Source organism: Alosa sapidissima, chromosome 9 (genome assembly GCF_018492685.1).
Source record: "Alosa sapidissima isolate fAloSap1 chromosome 9, fAloSap1.pri, whole genome shotgun sequence".
Lineage (NCBI taxonomy): Eukaryota > Metazoa > Chordata > Actinopteri > Clupeiformes > Clupeidae > Alosa > Alosa sapidissima.
The window spans coordinates 35766691-35789190 of NC_055965.1; the positions used below are offsets into that span (position 1 = coordinate 35766691).

At 41.8% G+C, this 22500-nt stretch overlaps 2 protein-coding genes and 2 long non-coding RNA genes across 17 annotated transcripts in view; all 4 read right to left on the reverse strand.

The window, feature by feature from the left end:
• Positions 1-8714, reverse strand: part of LOC121718788 (NACHT, LRR and PYD domains-containing protein 3-like) — a 1510793-nt gene extending 1502079 nt beyond the window's left edge. For all 10 annotated transcript variants that reach the window (XR_006034019.1, XR_006034018.1, XM_042103944.1 and 7 more), the window contains exons 1-3: positions 8630-8714; positions 4172-4259; position 1 (exon numbers count right to left, since the gene is read on the reverse strand). The exon at position 1 is cut by the window's left edge and continues 113 nt beyond it. Coding sequence is in view for 8 of the 10 variants with exons in the window: in XM_042103944.1 (XP_041959878.1) it covers position 1; positions 4172-4215 (45 nt within the window). In the remaining 2 variants the exon portion in view is untranslated. The remainder of the gene's footprint in view (positions 2-4171; positions 4260-8629) is intronic.
• A 6056-nt stretch (positions 8715-14770) lies between these two features.
• The window catches only part of si:dkeyp-75b4.8 (lipopolysaccharide-induced tumor necrosis factor-alpha factor homolog), an 8570-nt gene continuing 840 nt past the window's right edge, over positions 14771-22500 (reverse strand). For 2 of the 5 annotated variants that reach the window (XM_042104490.1, XM_042104489.1), the window contains exons 3-9: positions 20987-21235; positions 19441-19506; positions 17464-17592; positions 17260-17304; positions 16131-16175; positions 15470-15614; positions 14771-15061 (exon numbers count right to left, since the gene is read on the reverse strand). In XM_042104490.1, the coding sequence (XP_041960424.1) occupies positions 14953-15061; positions 15470-15614; positions 16131-16175; positions 17260-17304; positions 17464-17592; positions 19441-19506; positions 20987-20996 (549 nt within the window). In that variant the 5' untranslated portion in view covers positions 20997-21235 and the 3' untranslated portion in view covers positions 14771-14952. Of the gene's footprint in view, positions 15062-15469; positions 15615-16130; positions 16176-17259; positions 17305-17463; positions 17593-19440; positions 19507-20986; positions 21264-21331; positions 21380-22500 lie in introns of those variants that run through there. The other 3 variants (XM_042104491.1, XM_042104492.1, XM_042104493.1) reach the window with 3 other exon arrangements.
• On the reverse strand, positions 20009-20456 carry LOC121719117. The gene is made up of 2 exons (XR_006034179.1): positions 20357-20456; positions 20009-20059 (listed from the first exon to the last, which is right to left on the reverse strand). It is a non-coding gene; the product is annotated as an uncharacterized LOC121719117 (long non-coding RNA).
• Positions 21329-22242, reverse strand: LOC121719033. The gene is made up of 5 exons (XR_006034089.1): positions 21931-22242; positions 21742-21873; positions 21536-21695; positions 21408-21463; positions 21329-21359 (listed from the first exon to the last, which is right to left on the reverse strand). It is a non-coding gene; the product is annotated as an uncharacterized LOC121719033 (long non-coding RNA).

Below are 22500 nucleotides of genomic sequence, written 5' to 3' on the forward strand. Positions count from 1 at the left end.
GCTGGTTACATAAAGAGACACAAGAAACTGAATAACAACTCATTCCTCTGTGGATGATTGCATTTGTTCACACTTAAAGTAATATTACAACAACACATGCTCCATTTTAGAATGAATCTCTCTTTCACACACACACACACACACACACTATACTCCTAATATCATTTTTCATAGTTTTCTATAACACATATAGGTCTGTGTAGTAGGCAATGTTCCCTCTAATTTTTTTCAGCACTGAGCAAATATTTTGTTTTCTGAGCACACATTTCAGCACTGTGAGCAAATTTGCAACCACGCGACCTGCCGAAAATTACCACGAGCCTGCGTTAGCCATAGGGAATTCAAAGAGATGACCGCAAATGCATCAATATGTCTAAAAAGGTTGATATTTATTCAATATCCTTTATAATGGTTGGACTTGTGGAACATTTTAATGATGGTTTTACCAGTCAGTTTAGTTGAACTTAAAGGATCTTTGGTTGAACTTCAATAAGGTTTAGAGAGGTAATGCCTGGTTCACTGGTTATGACTGATAATGATCATTTTATAAGTATCCAAGGTGTTTAGTAATTTCTCAGAAGGTAGGTACAACATTTAAGTGGAACTTCATTGAAAGAAAAATGCTAATGCAGTGCTTATTAAATTGACATGGTGTCATTTTTCCTAAAGGTAGCCTAAACAATTTTATAACTGGAGTGGTTTGCAACAAACTAGGCTACAAAACAGGTCATTTGAATTTCATTGAGGGAGATAGGCCTATCTGGCTATGTGGCTCATCTTGTCAGGTGCGGTACCTGATGCTTCAGTAAAGCAGCCACTCCTTTAAAAGTCTGCCCAACATTAAAGGTTGTATCGGTCACAGGTCTAGAGGAACACTAGTGCAGGAGACAGAAGATATGCGTTCACAGGCAGTATTTATTTCTTCAGCACGGGTCTGCAGAATCACACAAAAACTTCTTTCCAGTACAGGACACAACGTTCACAGGTAAACTGGTCTTCCATAATAAACACAAGCAGTCATCACGGGTAAATACATCAGATCTTCGGAATTCATCACAGGTGAGTTTCACAGGTAAACTGGTCTTCCATAATAAACACAAGCAGTCATCACAGGTAAGTAAATCAGATCTTCGGCATCAAATGCCAGAACCCAAACAGTCTTAGCAGTCAACAATAATTAGGTAACTCAGTCCTTCCACAGGTATTCCGAGATAACTTAAAACTCCATAACTTTCCTAACGATCCGCTAGCTGTCTGCCATAAGCAGGCCGTCAAAAAAACGCGTCTCTGTAGTCAGCCTAGGCTCTGAGATCTGTACACAAAAACAATTGCTACCAACAAGTGTTGGCAACCACTCAAAGGCAAAATAAAGCGTTCCAACCAAAAACCGACGAGATGCGAGTTTAGGAGTTTCAATTGCATGGGAGGGAGGGGAAGGGAGTAGCGAGCTAGCTCTCTGTTTTGTTTGAACATCAACAGATGTGACGTTCAGCCGCAATCGCTGATACAGCCTTTAAGCACCATCTGAAGTAAACATACCATTTTGCATGGTCTGCGTAGAACTTGGTAATGGCATCAAGGATGTTTTATGCAGGGCATCCTGAAAGCGGAATGATTCCAGAAAAAAACTGTCTTGTAACTGAAATCAGTTTGCTTCCGAAACATAATGTAGGCTAAAGCACAAGCATCGTGCCATATGATCGTGTATCCTGAACTGATAACATGGACATGTTGGTGTTGCTATCATCACATTGTCGATTAATAATTGTATTTGTTCAGGGTCGGATCGTGCTCTCTGAATTCGTCTCTCTCAGGATTTATTCGTTTCGGGGAGAATTTGATAGATAGAGTTCCCATGTCTAAGTCTTAATGTTTTCAATGCGTCTACATGGACTTTCTGTGTGTCAGATAACGCTTTAGGAAATCAAGCTTCCACTCAGACCAAGTTTTCCCATGAGCGAACTCTCTTTTTGCTTTTGCCTCCGAGCAGAATTTGCAGATCACGCCACTCCTTTCGTAAATATGTCTGAAAGTTTTTTCCTACCTGGAACATCTTTTGTGTCAGATTGGAGTAATTCCTATAGTTCATCACGATTAATCACATATTTTATTGCATGATTAAAATTCTATTATTTTGCATTTCTGAACTTTCCAGGAGTCCATGTTAACAATATAAAGCAATTATTGTGTATCTTGATTAGGATTCAAATGAAAGCAAAGCAAGTTACTTCATTAACTTAACTTTAAGACGTAGGTCTATTTGATTATTTCAAATCAAATTTCAAAAGATGTGCAGCAGACCTGAGGCAACACAATATATTCTTCAGAAATATAGCTAATAAAGGGCATAAAACACATAAAATACTATATTCATTATCTTTGAGTTCAGTTGAAAATAAGGAACTTTTCGACATGAGTGCAATGCCATTTTATAGGCCTACAGTCTATGGTGTACTGTCACTTGCCACACACATCAGCGCCGAAGTTTTTAACACGCAAACACTGGATGAACAATGGATTTTATGGAGCGGCGTCGACCAAATATAACTGAATCGTGATTTACACAGCGGCAAAGTGCGATGCTGGTGTGCAGAGTTGTATTGAAAAGAATGGAATCTAATGTACAGTAAATGAATGTCGAAAGCAGAGTGCATCGCACTCATGTCGGCATCGGTGTCCACAGCAATTTAAAACACCATTCAGCTGACCGGGAGTTCAGAACTGCGTTGGTGTTCATTGTACGAATCTACTCTTTGGCCGGCTCGTAAGCCCAAACAAGTGTGTACAGCATGCCTTTACGTAGCCTACTAAAGGCGCATCATCATAAAGATAGGCTACATTTAATCTGCATCACGTCCCATTTTAGCGGAAAACAAGTTAACATACATATATCATTGATTCTAATGGGAAAGACAGATAGCCTAATCACACCTTGACGTTACATCTAGTTATTAATTTACAGGCCATTCAATAATTTTACTAACACGGCAGTTATAAAGAATTATGTGTATGTAACTTACTCATGTCGAAACGATGTAGGCTACATTACAACCCATTCAGCACGTACTAGCTACACTTACCATAACTCATGTAAAACGGTTAGCTTGCTAGCTAGCTAACTGCGGAACTTCAGTATAACTGGCATAGCCAATTATCTCACCTAGTTGTAGGAAAAAGGCTACGTTCATATTACAAGTGATAGAATGAATGTGTGACTTAGGTTTAGTTGATGTTATGACATGTAAAGTTAAGCTTGCCGAACTTAGTTATAGTCAGCCATGGGCAGTTTGACTGTGCCTACTGTACATTCGTGACACTCCTGTTAGTAGGCTAAACTGGAAAGAGCAAAAAATAGGAACATAATGGTCACATTAATCCAATAAACACACAGATAACTCAACACCAACCTTATTTTGTGCCTTTTATTCACGTTTGTTTCAAGATTTAGCAAGTATAACCCCTTTTCGCTCCCCACTTCTATGCAGCATAGGTTTCCATTATCCAAACAGCTCCCTTTCCCCTAAAAGGGGGCGTGTACATGTAGCACGGTCTAGCTAGATCCAGTGTGGTGTTGTAGTTGTTCTAACATTACTAGTTGTTGCAACAGCTTGTGAAAAAACTACAAAGTTTGTTACACCAAAAAGAACGTTAATCTTGCGATAAAAAAATTGACGCCGTTAAAATTAAAAAAAAATGTTGCCGTTAATAACGCGTTTAACTGACAGCACTAGTTTAAACGTTAGGCAGACCTTTTCTGGAGCATCTGTTCTGCCTTTCTTTTCGCCATGGTAGCCTACTACATAACTGGAGCAGGGCCCGCCTAGAGTAGCCTAAAGGATACTTTGTATGTAAACATTCTAACTTAGGCTACATCCGGCTTGGTTGTCAGACATGTCAGTATTTTAAATGTTTATTACCTAGCCTACATCGCCGTTGATGCTCAGATGTTTAACCCCTGAAAAAAAATTGTTTGTGCGGTCTGAAAAATGTGTGCGGTCTGAAAAATCTATTGCGCGGACACTTCGACTGGTCTGCGCGGCCGCGCGCGCAGCTTAGAGGGAACATTGGTTGTAGGCCTATACAAATGAACAAATACACAAATAATAGATGCAAATATATTATTATTATTATTATTATTATTATTACTATTATTATTTGTCTGTTTTCTTACCTCTGAGGCTCACAATCATGGTCCTCTTTTTCACACGAACTCATTTTAGCCAAACACACTCTGTTTACTGGGATCCCCTGATCTTACACTGGAGAATGAGAGAGACGGACCAACATAAACAAATCAGAGTAATGGGATACACATTGCACACATGCACATTTGTTCTGCACAGTAATCCATGGCTAAGAATGAACAAGTTGAATAAAGGTAAACAAAATGTTATATTATGGCAAGGCCAGGCAAAACAGTTTTATTTATATAGCACATTTCATACACAGGGCAACTCAATAGGCTTTCCAGTGTTGATTATGCTAAAAATAGAGATTGAAGCTGTGACAGAGTGAGGTAATATAACACGAGAAAATGTTAAAGGACACAAACAATCAGACAGGGGTGAAAACATGAGCTCCTTGGTGGAGGTCATACCATATTATACTGGAAATGAGTCAGGAGTGAAAACATGAGCTCCTTGGTGGAGGTCATACCATATTATACTGGAAATGAGTCAGGAGTGAAAACATGAGCTACTTGGTGGAGGTCATACCGTATTATACTGAATGAGTCAGGAGTGAAAACATGAGCTCCTTGGTGGAGGTCATACCGTATTATACTGGAAATGAGTCAGGGGTGAAAACATGAGCTCCTTGGTGGAGGTCATACCGTATTATACTGGAAATGAGTCAGGGGTGAAAACATGAGCTACTTGGTGGAGGTCATACCGTATTATACTGGAAATCAGACAGGGGTGAAAACATGAGCTCCTTGGTGGAGGTCATACCGTATTATACTGGAAATGAGTCAGGGGTGAAAACATGAGCTCCTTGGTGGAGGTCATACCATATTATACTGGTAATGGAGATTCAGGCATGATGGCAAGTGAAAGAATAGCCTGGGCTTATAAAAATTGGATAAAATTAAAGAACACAGACCACCTTATTTAAAGATTGCTCAGGAGCTGGGATTACTCCATTGATGTAGTATGTGATGAGATCAAACTCTCAATACACTTGCTTAAAATGAGTTGCATATAACAACCTGTGTAAGTTGTTATAGGCCGTATTATGCTTTCATTCAATGAATGTAATATATTTAAAAATATTTCAAAACAATGTATCAATTAGTTTCCACAAAATTCACCAGAAGTCATTTAAGCGGTTATTTTTCAAAATGTTCGGCACGGAGGAGCATGCCCCTAGCCTAGAAATCTAGACGCACCCTAGCGGCAGCAAATTAATTTGCTCAGCCTGTACGTCTAGTATCGAACCATAGGAATTTCTATTGGCTTAACACCGTGGATGTTCTCCAATCACAGCGCTCTATTTCGTTAGAGAGTCTTAAGGCGGGCTTAACAGGATAACGACAGTCCTGCGACGGTGAACAACAAGGAAGGTGGCTATGGCGAACGAAGAGCGGTTGTTTGAATCGGCGTTGGCGTCAACTTTGGAGGAGTTGGACTTGTGCTTTTCTTTGAAAATAGAGCAACAAAATGCATTTAAGTCATTCCTTTCGAAGAAGGATGTATTTGCCGTTTTGCCGACCGGATACGGATATGATCGTAGCGCTGGCCTATTGCATGCCTAGGCAGTTTGAAAGACAATTCTCTGCCCGCCCCTTGGATTAAGCAGGTGAATGATTCGATTCCAGACTATACATTTCAATGATATAGGATGGCCCGCCAGGCTAGCATGCCCCAGAATCCCTCTATCATTTGGGAGGCCCAAAAGTATTGAATGTTATGGCGCCCAAATTCTCCAGCAGCAAATAATTAGCATTTTTGTAAACAGTGACCACTTATTTTGAATGGCAAAATATGTGAGTGTAACGGGAGTGTTTTGACCTCCCTTAAATCTACTCTGCTTTGTGTTTTGTTGTTAAATCAATGATATAAAAAGCCACGTGACAACTGAATTGGATCTTACAGCATTTATTGCTCAGTGTAACATGCGTGCTCTCAAGATGCATGATCCAAAGAGAGAGAGAGAGGAGGGCGGACTGCCCCAAGTTCAAGTTCATTTTCCCGGTGTTCCAGTTTAGATGGTGAGCAGGTTAACTTGAGATATTTGCATAAAATCTGTGAATATTCAACAAGACCCTGCCTACTTGTTAACAACGCTTTGCTCTGCTTCCGCCCTTCCAGTGCTGGAGATTCACAATTTCACAAGCCTGCAGTGCACGACAGAATATGAAGCAAAATCTTGCCGAAAACATGCGGGAATCGCTATGTATAATGCATGTCTGCTTAAGCATCCACACAAAATGTTGTGCAAACAGGAAATGTGTCAAAGTAAATCAGCGAAGGTTTTGTTGGGTTTCGAACATGAGTCTCACTGAGGCAAAATGTTCCAAGCAGTAAGCACTATCACCACTACGCCACAGAGAGCAACACTTGTCATTAGTCTAGTAGACTGTTCTACTAGCTTACTAGCTATCCTGATTTCCATGTTAACTGGTGATAGCCTATAACATGAGCAAACACAGCGAATGCATGCCTTGAATAATGCAGATGAATTTTGCATCACAAACAGTAACAAATGACCCCATCAGACGTTGCTCGTTTTTTGTGCAGAAACACATATCTTGATTATAATGCGCAAAAATTATGAAGATCACTTGGGCCTCGAACTGCTCACTAAAATAGCAAGCTAGCAGTAATAGTCCACCCTGCTAACCAATTGCACCACTGGTTATTTTGTATCTATGCAATAGCATGGTGTTCCTATTAAATGAATGTAGGTCTATGTTGTCTTGTGACAGCTTATTTGTCAATCAATCAAGATATTCATTATAGCAAACATCTAGGCTAAGTGAATGTTTTGCAACAGGCTGCTGAACGAGCAGTAAGTAGGCTAAACTATTTTCTAATTTAGGCTACGTGGGAATCTGAAACAGCAACATCTGTCATCAAACTCTCTAGCTACATCGAAGTTTTGTAATAGCCTATGCTACCATGATAACCATTTTGTGTCGTCAAATTAGGACCAACAAATTAAATATTTAACTATTTAACTAGAATATAAGTTTCATGTGTTCACTTCAAAATCACTAGACAGCTCACTGCATAACTTCACCGAGACATATGACACTATGATAATTTTTGCACATGACTGACGTGTTTCATATTATTAACCCCCAAAACTGAATAAAGTGTTAGTGGGACATGCCAGTTGTACATCAGTTAGGTTTTGGTATGTGAGGCAAAGATGAACCGTTTTGAGGCTTGCATATGCCCATGTTAAATTGTGATAGCACCAGTTAACATGGGCGTATATTTCTCACATATGTTAACCTGTGTTAACTTTGACTAACAGTTCAATATATACATAGAAATCTGGTACTGATTTCAGTGGCTCATAGTGTAGTGGTAGCCTATAGACGATGTAGAAGCTAATTCAATCAACTTTCTTGTCCATGCGTGGTTCGAATCCCAGCTAGATCGCTAGTTTTATTTTTGTCCATTCATTCAGTATGTGTCATATTTGTGTGGATAATGCTTAAACAGACATGTATTAGACATACACTGGTGATGTTTTCAGCGATATCTGTTATATTGTCTCACTTGCAAACACTTTGTGAAAATGTGAACCTGCATTAGGTGGAGGCAGAGCAGAACGCTCTTAAGAAGTAGGCAGGGTCTTGTTGAATATTCACTGATTTTATGCAAATATAACCAGTTAATCTGCTCACCATCTAAACTGGAACACCGGGCCTGAGCCCCACGTCACTTTTACTCCACACCCCCTTCTCCCAACACAACCGTGGGAAAATATAGAAGAACAGAGAGACACGCAGAAATCATGGAAATTCAGGGAAACACAATCACTCATGCTACATGAGACAGCAAGGGACAAGGGTGTGTGCGCGTGTACTACTGTTTTGGTCTACTTTTCTACCTCGTGCACGAGCAGAGATGAAGCTGACCTAGCTTAAAATAAATGAGGCCAAGATGCCGATTGACTTGAGTTAATGAAACGGCTTCAGTCCCAAGTGAAAGTAATTATACTCCAAACAAACAATATATGAAGAAAGTGATTTTTCTATAGGCTATTCCTTTATCTCCCCCGCATTAAAGTTTTCGAAGTAGCTAGCCTTTAGCCTCCGTCTTCAGTCATACAGTAATAGCCTACCACATCCTCTGGTAGTCCTACCGTAGGCCTATTACAGGATAGGCTATAAAAGGTGTTTGTACGGAGCCTTATCTCTGCTAGAAAATACTATACGTTATTCTTGTGATAGTCCTTGAAGCAAGGATCGACAAACAGCCTACTTGAGAACAAGAACACTCTAGTGGATACAGCGAAGCCTAACGTTCGCTTCCCCGACCCGTCGTGTCGTGTCGACGCCGAGAGACAAACACTAGCCTACATTTTCCAGTTGTATTGTCCGTTATTCTATTACTATAAACGCCATTGCGTTGAAGCACCGGTTCAACAGTTTACTATCCAAAGTTGATAAACTTACCAATAGTATTTTCAAGATGCGTCATTGCCGAAATGTTCAACTGCTTTTTCGCAATACGGAAGCGACGACTTCTGTTTCAGTTTCGTTTAGGGGAGGCTACGGAGCCCTAGAGGGGTCATCGCAAAATGTTTTGCATGTTGAGAGAATGTGCGCTCGTTTTACTACATTGTGCGCTCGTTTTACTAAATTGTGCTATTGTTTAAGTAATTTGTGCTCTCGTTTAACTATATTGTGCACTCGTTTTACTAAATCGTACGCTCGTTTTACTAAATTGTGCGCTCGGTTTACTATAGTGTGAGCTCATTTTACTAAATTGAGCTCTCATTTTAAGCATAGTAAAACGAGGGCACAATTTATTAAACGAGTGCACTATTTACTAAAACGAGCGCACGATTTACTAAAACGAGGGCACGATTTATTAAAACGAGAGCACAATTTGTGAACATGGTTATAGAACATTGTGTGCACGATCTACTTAAACGTGGCCACAATTTGTAAAATGTGCACTCAATATTGTCTTGACAAATGTAAACATGAGCACGTTATAGTAGGCTATATTCGAGATCTCGATCTACTAAAACGCACCCACGAATAATTAAAACGTGGGCTCGAAGAAATTAAATTGTGTGCACAAAAACATAGTGTGGTGTCAAGGGGTATCCCCGGGAATGACGTGGGGAGGTGTGTCGCTTGTAGTGACGTAGAGGGAATCTCATTGATTGCAGTGCACCTGGATATAGCCCCGTTAGGTAGGCTGTAGGTGGGAAAGCAGATGATTGTGTGTGTTTGTACAGGCCCCTTGCCATCATCGTCCAGCTGAATGTTTGCCGAAGTTTTGAGTGTTTGTTGAGGTCCAAGTGTATGCAGAGCTGTGGTGTTTATCGCGAACGGTGTGAGCTGAGCATCGTGAACGCCACTGTTTATGTCTCCCGTTTCATAGTCCGTATCAAAGCTTACCTCGTTGTGTGCACCATTGGTGTGCGCGTGGGTTATCTGGTGAAGCCCATCGGGCGCTAGAGGGAACCTATTGTATTGGGTGGGTATTAGGCTATACAACTAATACGCAGTAGCCTATTTGTACCAACAGCTTGTCCCTGTGATGTGCTTCGATTGACTTCTAGACCTCACAGTTAAGTCAACAATCCAGGAGATAGTGGAAACCGGTCATTACAACAGAGCCCGAGTAGCCTTTGTAGCCTAGTAGAATTTCCCCATTATGGGTCTCCATAGCTGGCGGTTGACACCACAGTACCCCTGCTACAAAGAGTAGAAGTCCGCTATAAACCATGACCACCTAAAGTCTTTAATTAGCTGCCTACGGTTATCATCACATTACCAATATGAACTGTTACAGACAGCTGTAGGCCTAGTCCATGTCAAGGTACACGAAGTTGCCACCACAGCACAGCGAGCGGTGAAAATGTCGGGAATTACTAAATGTGAGCACGAAATACATATTTCGAGAGCTCAATTTAGGCTTACAACGGGGTCACGTTGTATTAATTCGAAGGCTCAATTAAAGGAAAACGTGCTCACGTTTTATTAATTCGAGGGCTTAAAGGAAAACGTGCTCACAAATGATCACGACCAGAAAAAATATCACTTAAAGTGAGCTCTCCCGGGCTCCGTAGGAGGCGACGTGACGCACGCTACAGTCCAGTCCAGCCTCCAAGGGTTTGGGTTGCTATGGGTGAACTCCGCAGGGAAAATATCCAAAACATGATGATGATTTACCAGGGAGCATATGGCAAAATAAAGTAGAAATTGTAGCGCCGAGGCTATTTGCCCGTTGTTGGACTTTCCTCTGTGTTCCCCTGTGTCTCCTGTTTTCCCGGTGTGCGTGTGTGCGCGCGCGCGAGAGAGAGAGAGAGAGAGTGTTTGTGTCTCCCTCTCCCTCCTGTGTCTTCAGGGATGTAGTGGTAAAATAAGAGCTGGGTAAACTATGATTTCTGTGGTTATGTTGAGGTGGTAAAATAAGAGGTGGGTAAACTATGATTTCTGTGGTTATGTTGAGGTGGACTGTGCCATGCAGTATTTGACTTAAAAAAGGCATTCAGAACACGTTTGATGATGTTGGAGATATTGTCCAATGTGTATAACAGTGGTATTAAATGGTTGCTAGAGTGTACATGTTGTGAATATTAATTATACAGTGTGATTTTTGAATGTTTAAAGTCCATTCATGTGGATCCATGTTTTAGTATCTTTAGTGTCTTTTACTGTTCTTTTTAGTCATGTGGATGTTATTTTCTCATCCTGTTTATGTTGTAGATGTGGTGTCTTAAGCTACTGGGACCTTGAATTTCACTTTGGGGATTAATATAGTATCTATCTACCTATCAATTTGTGAATAAACTGTTTTGAGAGGTGGATAACTCTATTTCTGTTTTCAGAGGTGGATAAACTGTGTTTACTTGCGTTTCGCCATCCAGGGGCGAAAAAAAAAAAAAAAAAATTGGCCCTGTACGGTGTACGTTTTAGGACACCCTCAGCTGTCAGACATCAGATGAAAGGGCATCAGATCTCGGGAAACCGCTGTCACGTTTACGGAATTGCACATCGTTCATACGGCACTCTCTCCTTCCTTACTCTTGCCCAACCTCCTCTTTTTCTGACTGACATCTATTCTCATCTTGTTTTTTTGTTCCCCTTATTTCTTTCTTTCTTTCTATTTTACTTCGTTTAAAATATCTCTTTATGTCTTTCTTTGTATTTTACGTTATTTTTATATCTCTCTTTGAAAACAGTAGTTTAAAATGTGTTAACTGACAGAAATGTGTTAAAGTTCTTTCTCATCTTTTACTCCTCATATGTGAGTGTCCTTCAGCCCACACCTCTCCCTCTTTTACTCCTCATATGTGAGTGTCCTTCAGCCCACACCTCTCCCTCTTTTACTCTTGTCATCCTTCTCTCTCTTTAATATTTGTCTTTTCTTTTTGTCTGACATTCTGTTTATCTTGTTTCTGACATGACAAATGTTTCAGTGTAAGGTCCCAAGGTCACAGGTTCAAGGCCAGTGAGGGACTGTTGAACACAAGTCAGGTCACAAACACCATGAAGGGAATGTGCAGCCATCCCTATTGGTGGAGTCCCACGCCACTCTCTAAGTGCTTGTGATTGGACCAGTGGTTTTGGACTTCCTGTTTCTGCTGCAGTTTGTTAAATGTGTGAATGTGTTTTTTATGACTGCTGTTAGTGATGTCACAATAGAGCCCTCTGTCTCTCATGCAGTCTGGCTCACTGGGAGACGGTTGTCATGGACACTGATTGATGATCCTCTTCTCTCCTTTATCCTGCAGGTGAGGTAATGATTTGCAGCCAAATGTAGTGTGTGCATCACAAAAGTAGTGTATACATCACAGTTTTGCCCCACGTGATATAGAGTAGTGTAGTGTTGAACTGTATGGGGTCTGTGGTGCAGAAGCTCATGACATGAGGATGGGATCCAGCACACACACACACACACACCATCGTATTCACACATACCACACACACACACACACACACACACCATTGTATACACACATATCACACACACACACGCGCACACCAGTAACACAGGAAACAGACTCTTCCTGAGGGGAGCTCAACAAACACAGACACACACACACACACACACTGACACACACACAGACATGCACACACCAGCAGCGCACACACACACTCTCACACACACACACACACCAGAAGCGCACACACAAACAGCACACAGGAAACAGCTTCTTCCTGAGTGGAGCTCAGCAGTGAGATGAATGGAGGATGGAGGCGTGTCCTGATCAGCCAGAGATGATTGACAGCATGCAGCATGGACTCCGCAGACAGAGGAGGACCAGTCACTCTCCAACATGTGCACAGATGGACATATGGACTGGACTGGACATTGTGTGAATGTCAGGATCTGTTGTATCTATTTGGTATTGTTTTGTCATGTATGAAACCATATGGACATGTGGACTGGGGTGGACACTGTGTGAATGTCAGGATCTGTTGTATCTATTTGGTAATGTTTTGTCATGTATGAAACCATATGGACATGTGAACTGGTTGGACGCTTTATTAACATCTATCACCATCTGTTGTACAATGTCTTTATTAGATTTTTTTTTTTTACTTTAAAAAAAATAAAAAATTAGAATTGATACAGTAATGTTGCACCAAGCATTTATACAGCTTCAACTTTCTGGGTGTCCACATCTCTGAGGACCTCTCTTGGACCCTCAACACCTCTACCCTGATCAAGAAGGCTCACCAGCATCTCTTCTTCCTGAGGAGACTAAAGAAGGTTCACCTGTCTCCTCAGGAAACTTTCTTCTAACTCCATGTCTAAAATCGACGAGATAGCAGCTTCCAACAAGTGCTGTTCCTCAGCAGCAGCCATGTTTGATATTTTAAAAAAATCAAACATGACCATCTACCATGACCATGTATGTGTGTCTGTGATGGTGTGACACACACACACAAGAAGGTTCACCTGTCTCCTCAGGAAACTTTCTTCTAACCCCATGTCTAAAACCGACGCGATAGCAGCTTCAAACAAGCGCTGTTCCGGTGCTCTATTGTCATCGTGTAAAGCACGCCTCAACGGTTGTGATTGGTGCCTGGTTTAGGAAAATTGGAAATGGGCTTGGATGGGCACATGAAAGTCTTGCGGGAGTCTCAGGTCTTGTGAGGTAACAAATTGCTTTGCGGCATTACACACATACATGCCAGGCACCGGCTAGCTATAACAACAAGGTAGCGATGGAGTTTCTCAGACATTTGTCATTGTAGGAATATCTACTCCGAAGCTGTAGGGCGAGCTCTGTAGAGAAAACTCAAAGCAACAAGCGAGAAACAGCAAAGAAATGGACAAAACTGCCCCTACCTGATCAGAACAGGATCTGACTGCTGGAATTTGGGTTCCTTTCTCATTATTGGGTATGAGGGTCTGCTGCTGTAGCCTGCCTGCTCTTGATATTTCTCCTTATTGGGTATGAGGGTCTGCTGCTGTAGCCTGCCTGCTCTTGATATTTCTCCTTATTGGGTATGAGGGTCTGCTGCTGTAGCCTGACTGCTCTTGATATTTCTCATTATTGGGTATTGAGAGAAAGTGGAATAGAACATTATGTCCAATATTCCAATATATGGTTTAATGTTCTGAATTATGTCCAATATTCCAATATGTGGTTTAATGTTCTGCATTTCTCATTAGTGGGTCACTTTGATACTAAAAGTATGATTCTATGTAATGACCAGTGGTGGAGGAAGTACTGAATCTCAGTACTTAAGTAAAAGTACAAATACACAGAGAAATATTTACTTTAGTAAAAGTAAAAGTACCACAATGACAACCCTACTTAAGTAAAAGTAAAAAGTACCTGCTTTTAAATGTACTTTAAGTATTAAAAGTAAAAGTATTTGCATAATGATTTATTCTCTTAATATCTATATTCTAAAAGAAAAAATAGTATGGGCTGTGGCATTTTAATTAGGCCTAAGCTAGTTTTAGGTTAGGCTATATTCGACTAGATAGTTTTAAGCTAATGCAATTGTGCTTACCATCTGTGGCCCAGTTTACATTCTGACCTACAATTCTAGAGACTGTAATTCTGGTTATCTACTAGGGTGATCTGCTGAGTATATCATTCAGCAAAACACGAGAGCCTGAAGTTTAACGGGGTAGACCAGGGAAGTCGGGTGGATCGTAATGCCAATTCTGCTGATTGAACAGAAAAGTTGCTGAGAAAGGTGTCTTTATGATTAGGTTCAGTTTCACTTGCGCAGACGCACATAGACATTGAATGAGCGCTCACATTTCTACCCCCCCCCCCCCAATTGTAGGCTATGCCTCTTTATTTGATCACACACAACGAAGTATTTGTACTTCGTTACATTCCACCACTGGTAATGACTGTATGATATCTGTACTGTCCCTGTGTATATCTGTGTGTGACTGTGTTTAGAGATAAGAAGGAATATTATGACTTTGCAGTGTTTCACTGTTCTGCATGGCTGCGTCAGTAGCTATCTGCTCCGGATTGCCAGGCTGCCACTAATCAGGGTCTGTATGTTGACTGTATAGTCATCCAGTGTTTTTCCTGTTATGTTTAGTTACTGTACTAACATAATACTAGTGTTGCTTTAATTTAATTGAAACAGAGATGAATCAGACAGTCAGTTTATTTCATACAATGAAACATTGAACAAATGTGTTTTTTTATTGTATAATATAAGCATTTTTTTTATTGTTATTGCTATAGGGGTGGCCAAAAGTCACTAAATATAGCAACAAATTCACTAAATTGACAAAATGGTGTGTGTGTGTGTATGCGTGTGTGTGAATGCTACATCCTCTTGTGGATGGACAGGTTGACGTTGCATTTACTGCAGAAGTGATGGGCGTCTTTGCAGCTGTCCACGAAGAATGGGATGACACAGCATCCACACACAAGCCTGAGAGAAGGAGAGAGAGAGAGATGGAGGGAGAAGAGAGAGATGGGGGAAGAGAGAGAGGTGGAGAGAGAGATGGGGGAGTCAGTTATTTCAGACTGTGTTGAAGAAGAAGAAGTTTGTTATTACTTCTGCTAACAGGTTAGGGGGTAGCACTTCTGCTAACAGTTTAGGGTTCTGCTAACAGGTTACGGTTCTGCTAATAGTTTAGGGTTCTGATGTCTGGTTACAGCTGCAATATTTGGTAACATGGTTGACATATAACTGGACTTTATGAAAAGAAAAAAAAAGGTCTGTGTTGCTCTGTTTCAGTCTTCATATAGATAGTATGACCTGACAAAGGCTCCACTGTGATAAGCCACTCTGGTTGGTGTGTACGTATGTGTGTGTGTGTGTGTGTGTGTGTGTTACCCAAACAGAAGGCAGAGTCCACATATCAGCCAGGCGAAGGCTCCGCTGTGATACACCACTCTGGTTTGGACCTTCTCTCCACAGTTCCGACACGTCGTCATGGTGGGAACATCACCAAGGTCCCCAGAACAAATAACAACCTGAGCTGAAGCACAAAGACTCATATTCTAATGCATGCATGAATTGTCCTCGTCAGACAGTGACCAAGCGATCTTTATTGTTTTTCTGTTGTTGCTGTTTCTGGGTCATCTATTCTTAATAATACAAATTGTCATTGAATTCAGCATGTTAGCATATTTCCTCCTGCATGCCACTCCCAGCACTTTAACTTGGTACGTGTCTCCTGTTTTGTTAGCAGATCTATCACAGCATGTTAGCATAAAATGTCTCTTCTAGCACGTTAACATATCTCTCCCAGCACATTAACTTAGCATGTCTCTACCTCCACGTTAGCATATCTCTCTCAAGAGTGTTAACTTAGAATGTTTCTACCTCCACGTTTAGCATATCTCTCTCAGCATGTTAACTTAGCATGACCCTTCCAGGATGTTAGCATATCTCTCCCAGCATGTTAACTTAGCATGTCTCTCCCAAAACGTTAGCATATTTATCCCAACACGTCAACGTGTGATCAACAACAAATAAATGGTAACACACTTACTCTGCTGCGGTTGTATCTGCATTGCCTGTTGCTGGGCCATGGGACCTGTTAGGGAAGAGGAGGAGAAGGTTTACACCAGTGGTTCTCAACCCCCCCCCTCCCCCCAGTTGTGCATGAGCGCCCCCTCTGCTACCTCGTTTACAGCGCCCCTCCAATACTGTCCGAACGCCCCCTGGCGGGCTGTACTGCCCCCGTTTACGATAACATGTCTCTGCCTCTACATTAGCATATCTCTGCCGCTACATTAGCATATCTCTCCCCTCACATTAGCATGTCTCTGCCGCTACATTAGCATATCTCTGCCGCTACATTAGCATGTCTCTGCCGCTACATTAGCATATCTCTGCCGCTACATTAGCATATCTCTGCCGCTACATTAGCAGGTCTCTGTCGCAACATTAGCATATCTCTGCTGCTACATTAGCATGTCTCTCCCCACACATTAGCATATCTCTGCCTCTAGATTAGCATGTCTCTCCCAGCACATTAGCATATCTCTGCTGCTACACTAGCATGTCTCTGCCGCTACTTTAGCATATCTCTGCAGCTACATTAGCATGTCTCTTCCAGTACATAGTATAGTATACTATAGGGAAATAGTATAGTATACTATAGGGAAATTTAGTCTCTGCATTTGTCTGCATTTATCCCAATCCGTGAATTAGCGAAACACACTCAGCACACAGTGAACACACAGTGAGGTGAAGCACAGACTAATCCCGGTGCAGTGAGCTGCCTGCAACAACAGCGGCGCTCGGGGAGCAGTGAGGGGTTAGGTGCCTTGCTCAAGGGCACTTCAGCCGTGCCTACTGGTCGGGGTTCGAACCGGCAACCCTGCGGTTACAAGTCCAAAGTGCTAACCAGTAGGCCACGGCTGCCTTTAACATGTCTCTTCCAGTAAATTAGCATATCTCTGCCTTACATTAGCATGTCTCTCCCAGCACATTTGCTCATAAAATTAGCATTGCTAACCCATACCTTAAGAGGCATTATATCGAATTGAAGTTGAAGGAGGACAGTGGTTGTGAATTTAATAGTGCTCCCAAGACAACTTTCCCACATTTAATTTACATACTTTATCTTTGTCAGTGTGAGCAAAACAACAAATAAATGGTATAAACACACTTACCCTGCTGTGAGTACATCTGTATTGGCTGTGTATGGTACATGGGACCTGTTTAGGGTAGAAGAGAAGGAGGAGGAAGATGTTCACACTGAACAGGGCGCCTTTGCACCACATCCAAGACATTTGTGCACATACACACACACACGCATGCGCACATACACACACACACACTGTGCACACACACACACTGTGCACACACGCACTTACCTGGTTGCATCTGCATGGGTTGGACCATGGGAGTGGGGGAGTAGGGAGGAGGAGGAGGAGGAGGCTCGTTCTGACCCGGTGTGTTCTGGAGGACCACTTTGACCTCAACAGGGGACATTGGGGGGCTGCCTGGGGTTGGAAGAGAAGGGGAAAGGGATGACAGTATAAAGGAGAGAGAGAGGGAACACAGACATTAGAAAGGAGAGAGAGAGGGGGAAAGGAAAGACATTAGAAAGGAGAGAGAGGGGGGGACTGCCTAGGGGAGAGAGGGAAGAAATGGGTCTATCCATTTGTATCGGAAATCTCCCGCCGGAGTTGGAAAGTGTAATGGGTCATTTACACTCGCCATTTCCGCCCGAGTTGGAAAGTGTAATGGGTCATTTACACTCGCCGTTTCCCGCCCGAGTTGGAAAGTGTAATGGGTCATTTACACTCGCCGTTTCCCGCCCGAGTTGGAAAGTGTAATGGGTCATTTACACTCGCCGTTTCCCGACCGGTAGCGGCACAAAATGACGTAGATCTCGCTAGCATGCCAGGATTCTGGCCAGGCCGAGCCAGGTCGTGCACCACTCTATTTTCTTCAGCCGAGTGCGACAAAGCGGAAACAGGAAGAAGATGGACGAGCTAGACATTCTCTGGGCAAGCAGTGTTGGTACAGGAATCGATATGGACATCGATAAGGAATTGCATCGATAAGCAGACTCGACAATGGCATCGATATCGATAATTTGTTAACGATGCCCATCCCTATGCACCACTCTATTTTTTTCAGCCGAGCGCGAAACAGGAAGAAGATGGACGAGTTCAAGGGCGAGTTAGACATTCTCTGGGCAAGCTTTTGTGGTGATTTTATCTAGACATAATAACTTGTGTGTGTGTGCATACTGGTTTATTAGAAGCATGCTGGTTTATTAGAAACATTCCATCTTATATAAGGATATTGTTTATGCAACTGTTATGCAACATTTACTGGAAGTCATGAGACTGAGCGGTCAGAGACTAAGAGTGAAACTGAGGAGGAATGGCAGTGAAAGTAAAACCAAACAGGGCTGAGAAGAAGTGGAGGGGTTTACAAGAAAAGGAGGCAGAACCAAAAGTGAAAGTACACATAGAACCAAAACAAACGCATACTCTGCCTGGCAACAGATTACACATAGGACCTGGTCACATGTGTTCTGCCTAGTAACACACATTTTTTAATGTTTAGATGAGAAGGGTTTTCCACCAATATCTCAAGTCCCAAAACGTTCTGATTGGCTAAAAAGGGCCTGGTGACGTTCCTGAGGATAGGAACGCCTCCCAGGCCCCTGAGAGCATAAAAGAAAGAGCTCAGACACACTCAGATCAGATCTCATCGGGGTAGCAGCTGCCACTCATCACTCTATTGCCTGACGGTCCAGTCCTGACGCTGTTTGGATTATCACTGCAATACGGTGAATAAAGGATCAACAGTCTTCAGCTTCTCTCGTCTTGGTGTTCTCCTTCGGGTCTTTGACGTCAGAGTGCTAGTTGGATTGGAGGTTCGGGAAAGTGGATAGTTTTTCCACGACACTTTCCGAGCAAGTGCGCCTCTACAGTGCATCAACCACATTCAACCATTTCATATAGCCTAGCCCACATCCTAAATAAATTGAGTCATTTAAATAAAATTACTGTAGTCAAAGTTTGACTATTCAGTTTGAGAACAGAGGGAAGTTAACTTGGCTAGGCTACCAGAGTTGAGAGAGTTGCAGTTCGGAGGACTGATTTGTTACTTTGTGAGTGTGTGTGTGTCTGTGTGTTTGTGTGTGTGTGTCTGTGTGTACGTTTGTATGTACAGTTATATGCCAGGGTGTGTTTAGGACAGGAAGTGTGTTTGTGTGTGTGTGTGTGTGTGTGCGCATGTCTGTGTGTGTGTGCGTGTCTGTGTGTGTGTGCGCATGCGTGTGTGTGCGCGTGCACAGGCTCATGTGTGTTTTGGACAGAAGGAATGTTTACCTGCATTCTTGTTCTCCTCCATCATGTCTATGATCTGCTTTGTTTCTTTCTTCACTGATAAGAGAGCTGTGATGCAAACACACACACAGACACACACACACACGCACACGCACACGCACACACATACACACATACATACACATACACACACGCACACACATACACACACACACAAACACACAGACACACACAAACACACACACACAAATACACACCCACATTGTGGTTGATGTTTGTTAAACAGTACATTTACCATATTTCTATATTAAAATCCCAAACAGTTGTACATGTACTGTATTTAATTCCATATCTACAAATGTAATGAGTGTACATTAATACACTCTCTCTTTCACACACACACACACACACACACACACATTCAATACTGTACATCATCACATACATAAAATTGTTCAATATACTTTAGTCCAGATTTCATTTTATTTACAGTATCATGTATTATTGGAATGTAAACATGCATGTGCATACACATTTAGGTTTGTATACGTATTTGTATGTCTGTCTAACTAAATGCAACTCATGTAAATGTAAAATATAGCTGTATATTTGTTTGTGTGTGTGTGTGTAAATATATCTTTCTGTATGTGCATGTGTGTGTCTGTCACACGGAGAAAAGGCTTTTCATCAACTAGTCAGCAGTGGAAATTAACAGAAGGCCGCCATTTCCCTTAATGTTGGCTATTAAAGCGCATTATTTAATCTCGCGCATGTTTTAACAGCTGCAAGAAATAAAGACTTCATGTGTTTGTGTAAATATACGTGTGTGTGTGTGTGTGTGTAAATAAAACTCACTCTCCTTCATCTCCTCCAGGACCTTGTGTAAATATACGTGTGTGTGTGTGTGCAAATAAAACTCACTCTCCTTCATCTCCTCCAGGACCTTGTGTAAATATACGTGTGTGTGTGTGTGTGTGTGCAAATAAAACTCACTCTCCTTCATCTCCAGGACCTTGTGTAAATATACATGTGTGTGTGTGCAAATAAAACTCACTCTCCTTCATCTCCTCCAGGACCTTGTGTAAATATACGTGTGTGTGTGTGTGTGTGTGTGTGTGTGTGTGTGCAAATAAAACTCACTCTCCTTCATCTCCTCCAGGACCTTGTGTAAATATACATGTGTGTGTGTGTGTGTGTGTGTGCAAATAAAACTCACTCTCCTTCATCTCCTCCAGGACCTTGTGTAAATATACGTGTGTGTGTGTGTGTGTGTGTGTGCAAATAAAACTCACTCTCCTTCATCTCCTCCAGGACCTTGTGGAAATATCCGTGTGTGTGTGTGTGTGTGCAAATAAAACTCACTCTCCTTCATCTCCTCCAGGACCTTGTGTAAATATACATGTGTGTGTATGTGTGTGTGCAAATAAAACTCACTCTCCTTCATCTCCTCCAGGACCTTGTGTAAATATACATGTGTGTGTGTGTGTGTGTGTGTGTGTGTGTGCAAATAAAACTCACTCTCCTTCATCTCCTCCAGGACCTTGTGTAAATATACATGTGTGTGTGTGTGTGTGCAAATAAAACTCACTCTCCTTCATCTCCTCCAGGACCTTGATGTCTGTGACTCGTCCTCCCCCCTCCTCCTCTCCTGGTTGAAGGTCTGCTGCAGGACCCTGGCGTCGATGTTCAGCGAGAGCACGAGCGACATCGACTCCTGACTCAGACGCTGGTTCAGCTGCTCAAATTTGCTGTCCAGATGCAGCACGTTTTTGAAGATGCGCTTGATCCAACCCTCATCCTCCAGCTGCCTCAACAGCTTCAACATGTCGCTCAGAACCTAGACATATAGAGTTTACTAACAGAACCTAGAGTTTACTAACAGAACCTAGACATATCGAGTTTACTAACAGAACCTAGAGTTTACTAACAGAACCTAGACATATAGAGTTTACTAACAGAACCTAGACATATAGAGTTTACTAACAGAACCTAGAATTTACTAACAGAACCTAGACATATAGAGTTTACTAACAGAACCTAGACATATAGAGTTTACTAACAGAACCTAGAGAGAGTTTACTAACAGAACCTAGACATATAGAGTTTACTAACAGAACCTAGAGTTTACTAACAGAACCTAGACAGATAGAGTTTACTAACAGAACCTAGACATATAGAGTTTACTAGCAGAACCTAGAATTTACTAACAGAACCTAGACATATAGAGTTTACTAACAGAACCTAGACATATAGAGTTTACTAACAGAACCTAGACAGATAGAGTTCACTAACAGAACCTACATATAGAGTTTACTAACAGAACCTAGAGTTTACTAACAGAACCTAGACATATAGAGTTTACTAGCAGAACCTAGACAGATAGAGTTTACTAACAGAATCTAGAGTTTACTAACAGAACCTAGACAGATAGAGTTTACTAACAGAACCTAGACATATAGAGTTTACTAACAGAACCTAGACATATAGAGTTTACTAGCAGAACTTAAGACAGATATAGTTTACTAACAGAACCTACATATAGAGTTTACTAACAGAACTTAGACAGATAGAGTTCACTAACAGAACCTAGACAGATAGAGTTCACTAACAGAACCTACAGATAGAGTTCACTAACAGAACCTAGACAGAAAGAGTTCACTAACAGAACCTAGACAGATAGAGTTTACTAACAGAACCTAGACAGATAGAGTTTACTAACAGTATATTATTAGCAGAATATAAAGATTTAACCTGACTTGACTTGAGTTTACTAACAGTATCGTAAACGTGCTCATTATGGGGGCAGCCGTGGCCCACTGGTTAGCACTCTGGACTTGTAACCGGAGGGTTGCCGGTTCGAGTCCCGACCAGTGGGCCGCGGCTGAAGTTCCCTTGAGCAAGGCACCTAACCCCTCACTGCTCCCCGAGCGCCGCCGTTGAAGCAGGCAGCTCACTGCGCTGGGATTAGTGTGTGCTTCACCTCACTGTGTGCTGTTTGTGTTTCACTAATTCACCGATTGGGTTAAATGCAGAGACCAAATTTCCCTCACGGGATCAAAAAAGTATATATACTTATATACTTATACTATACGAACCATTTCG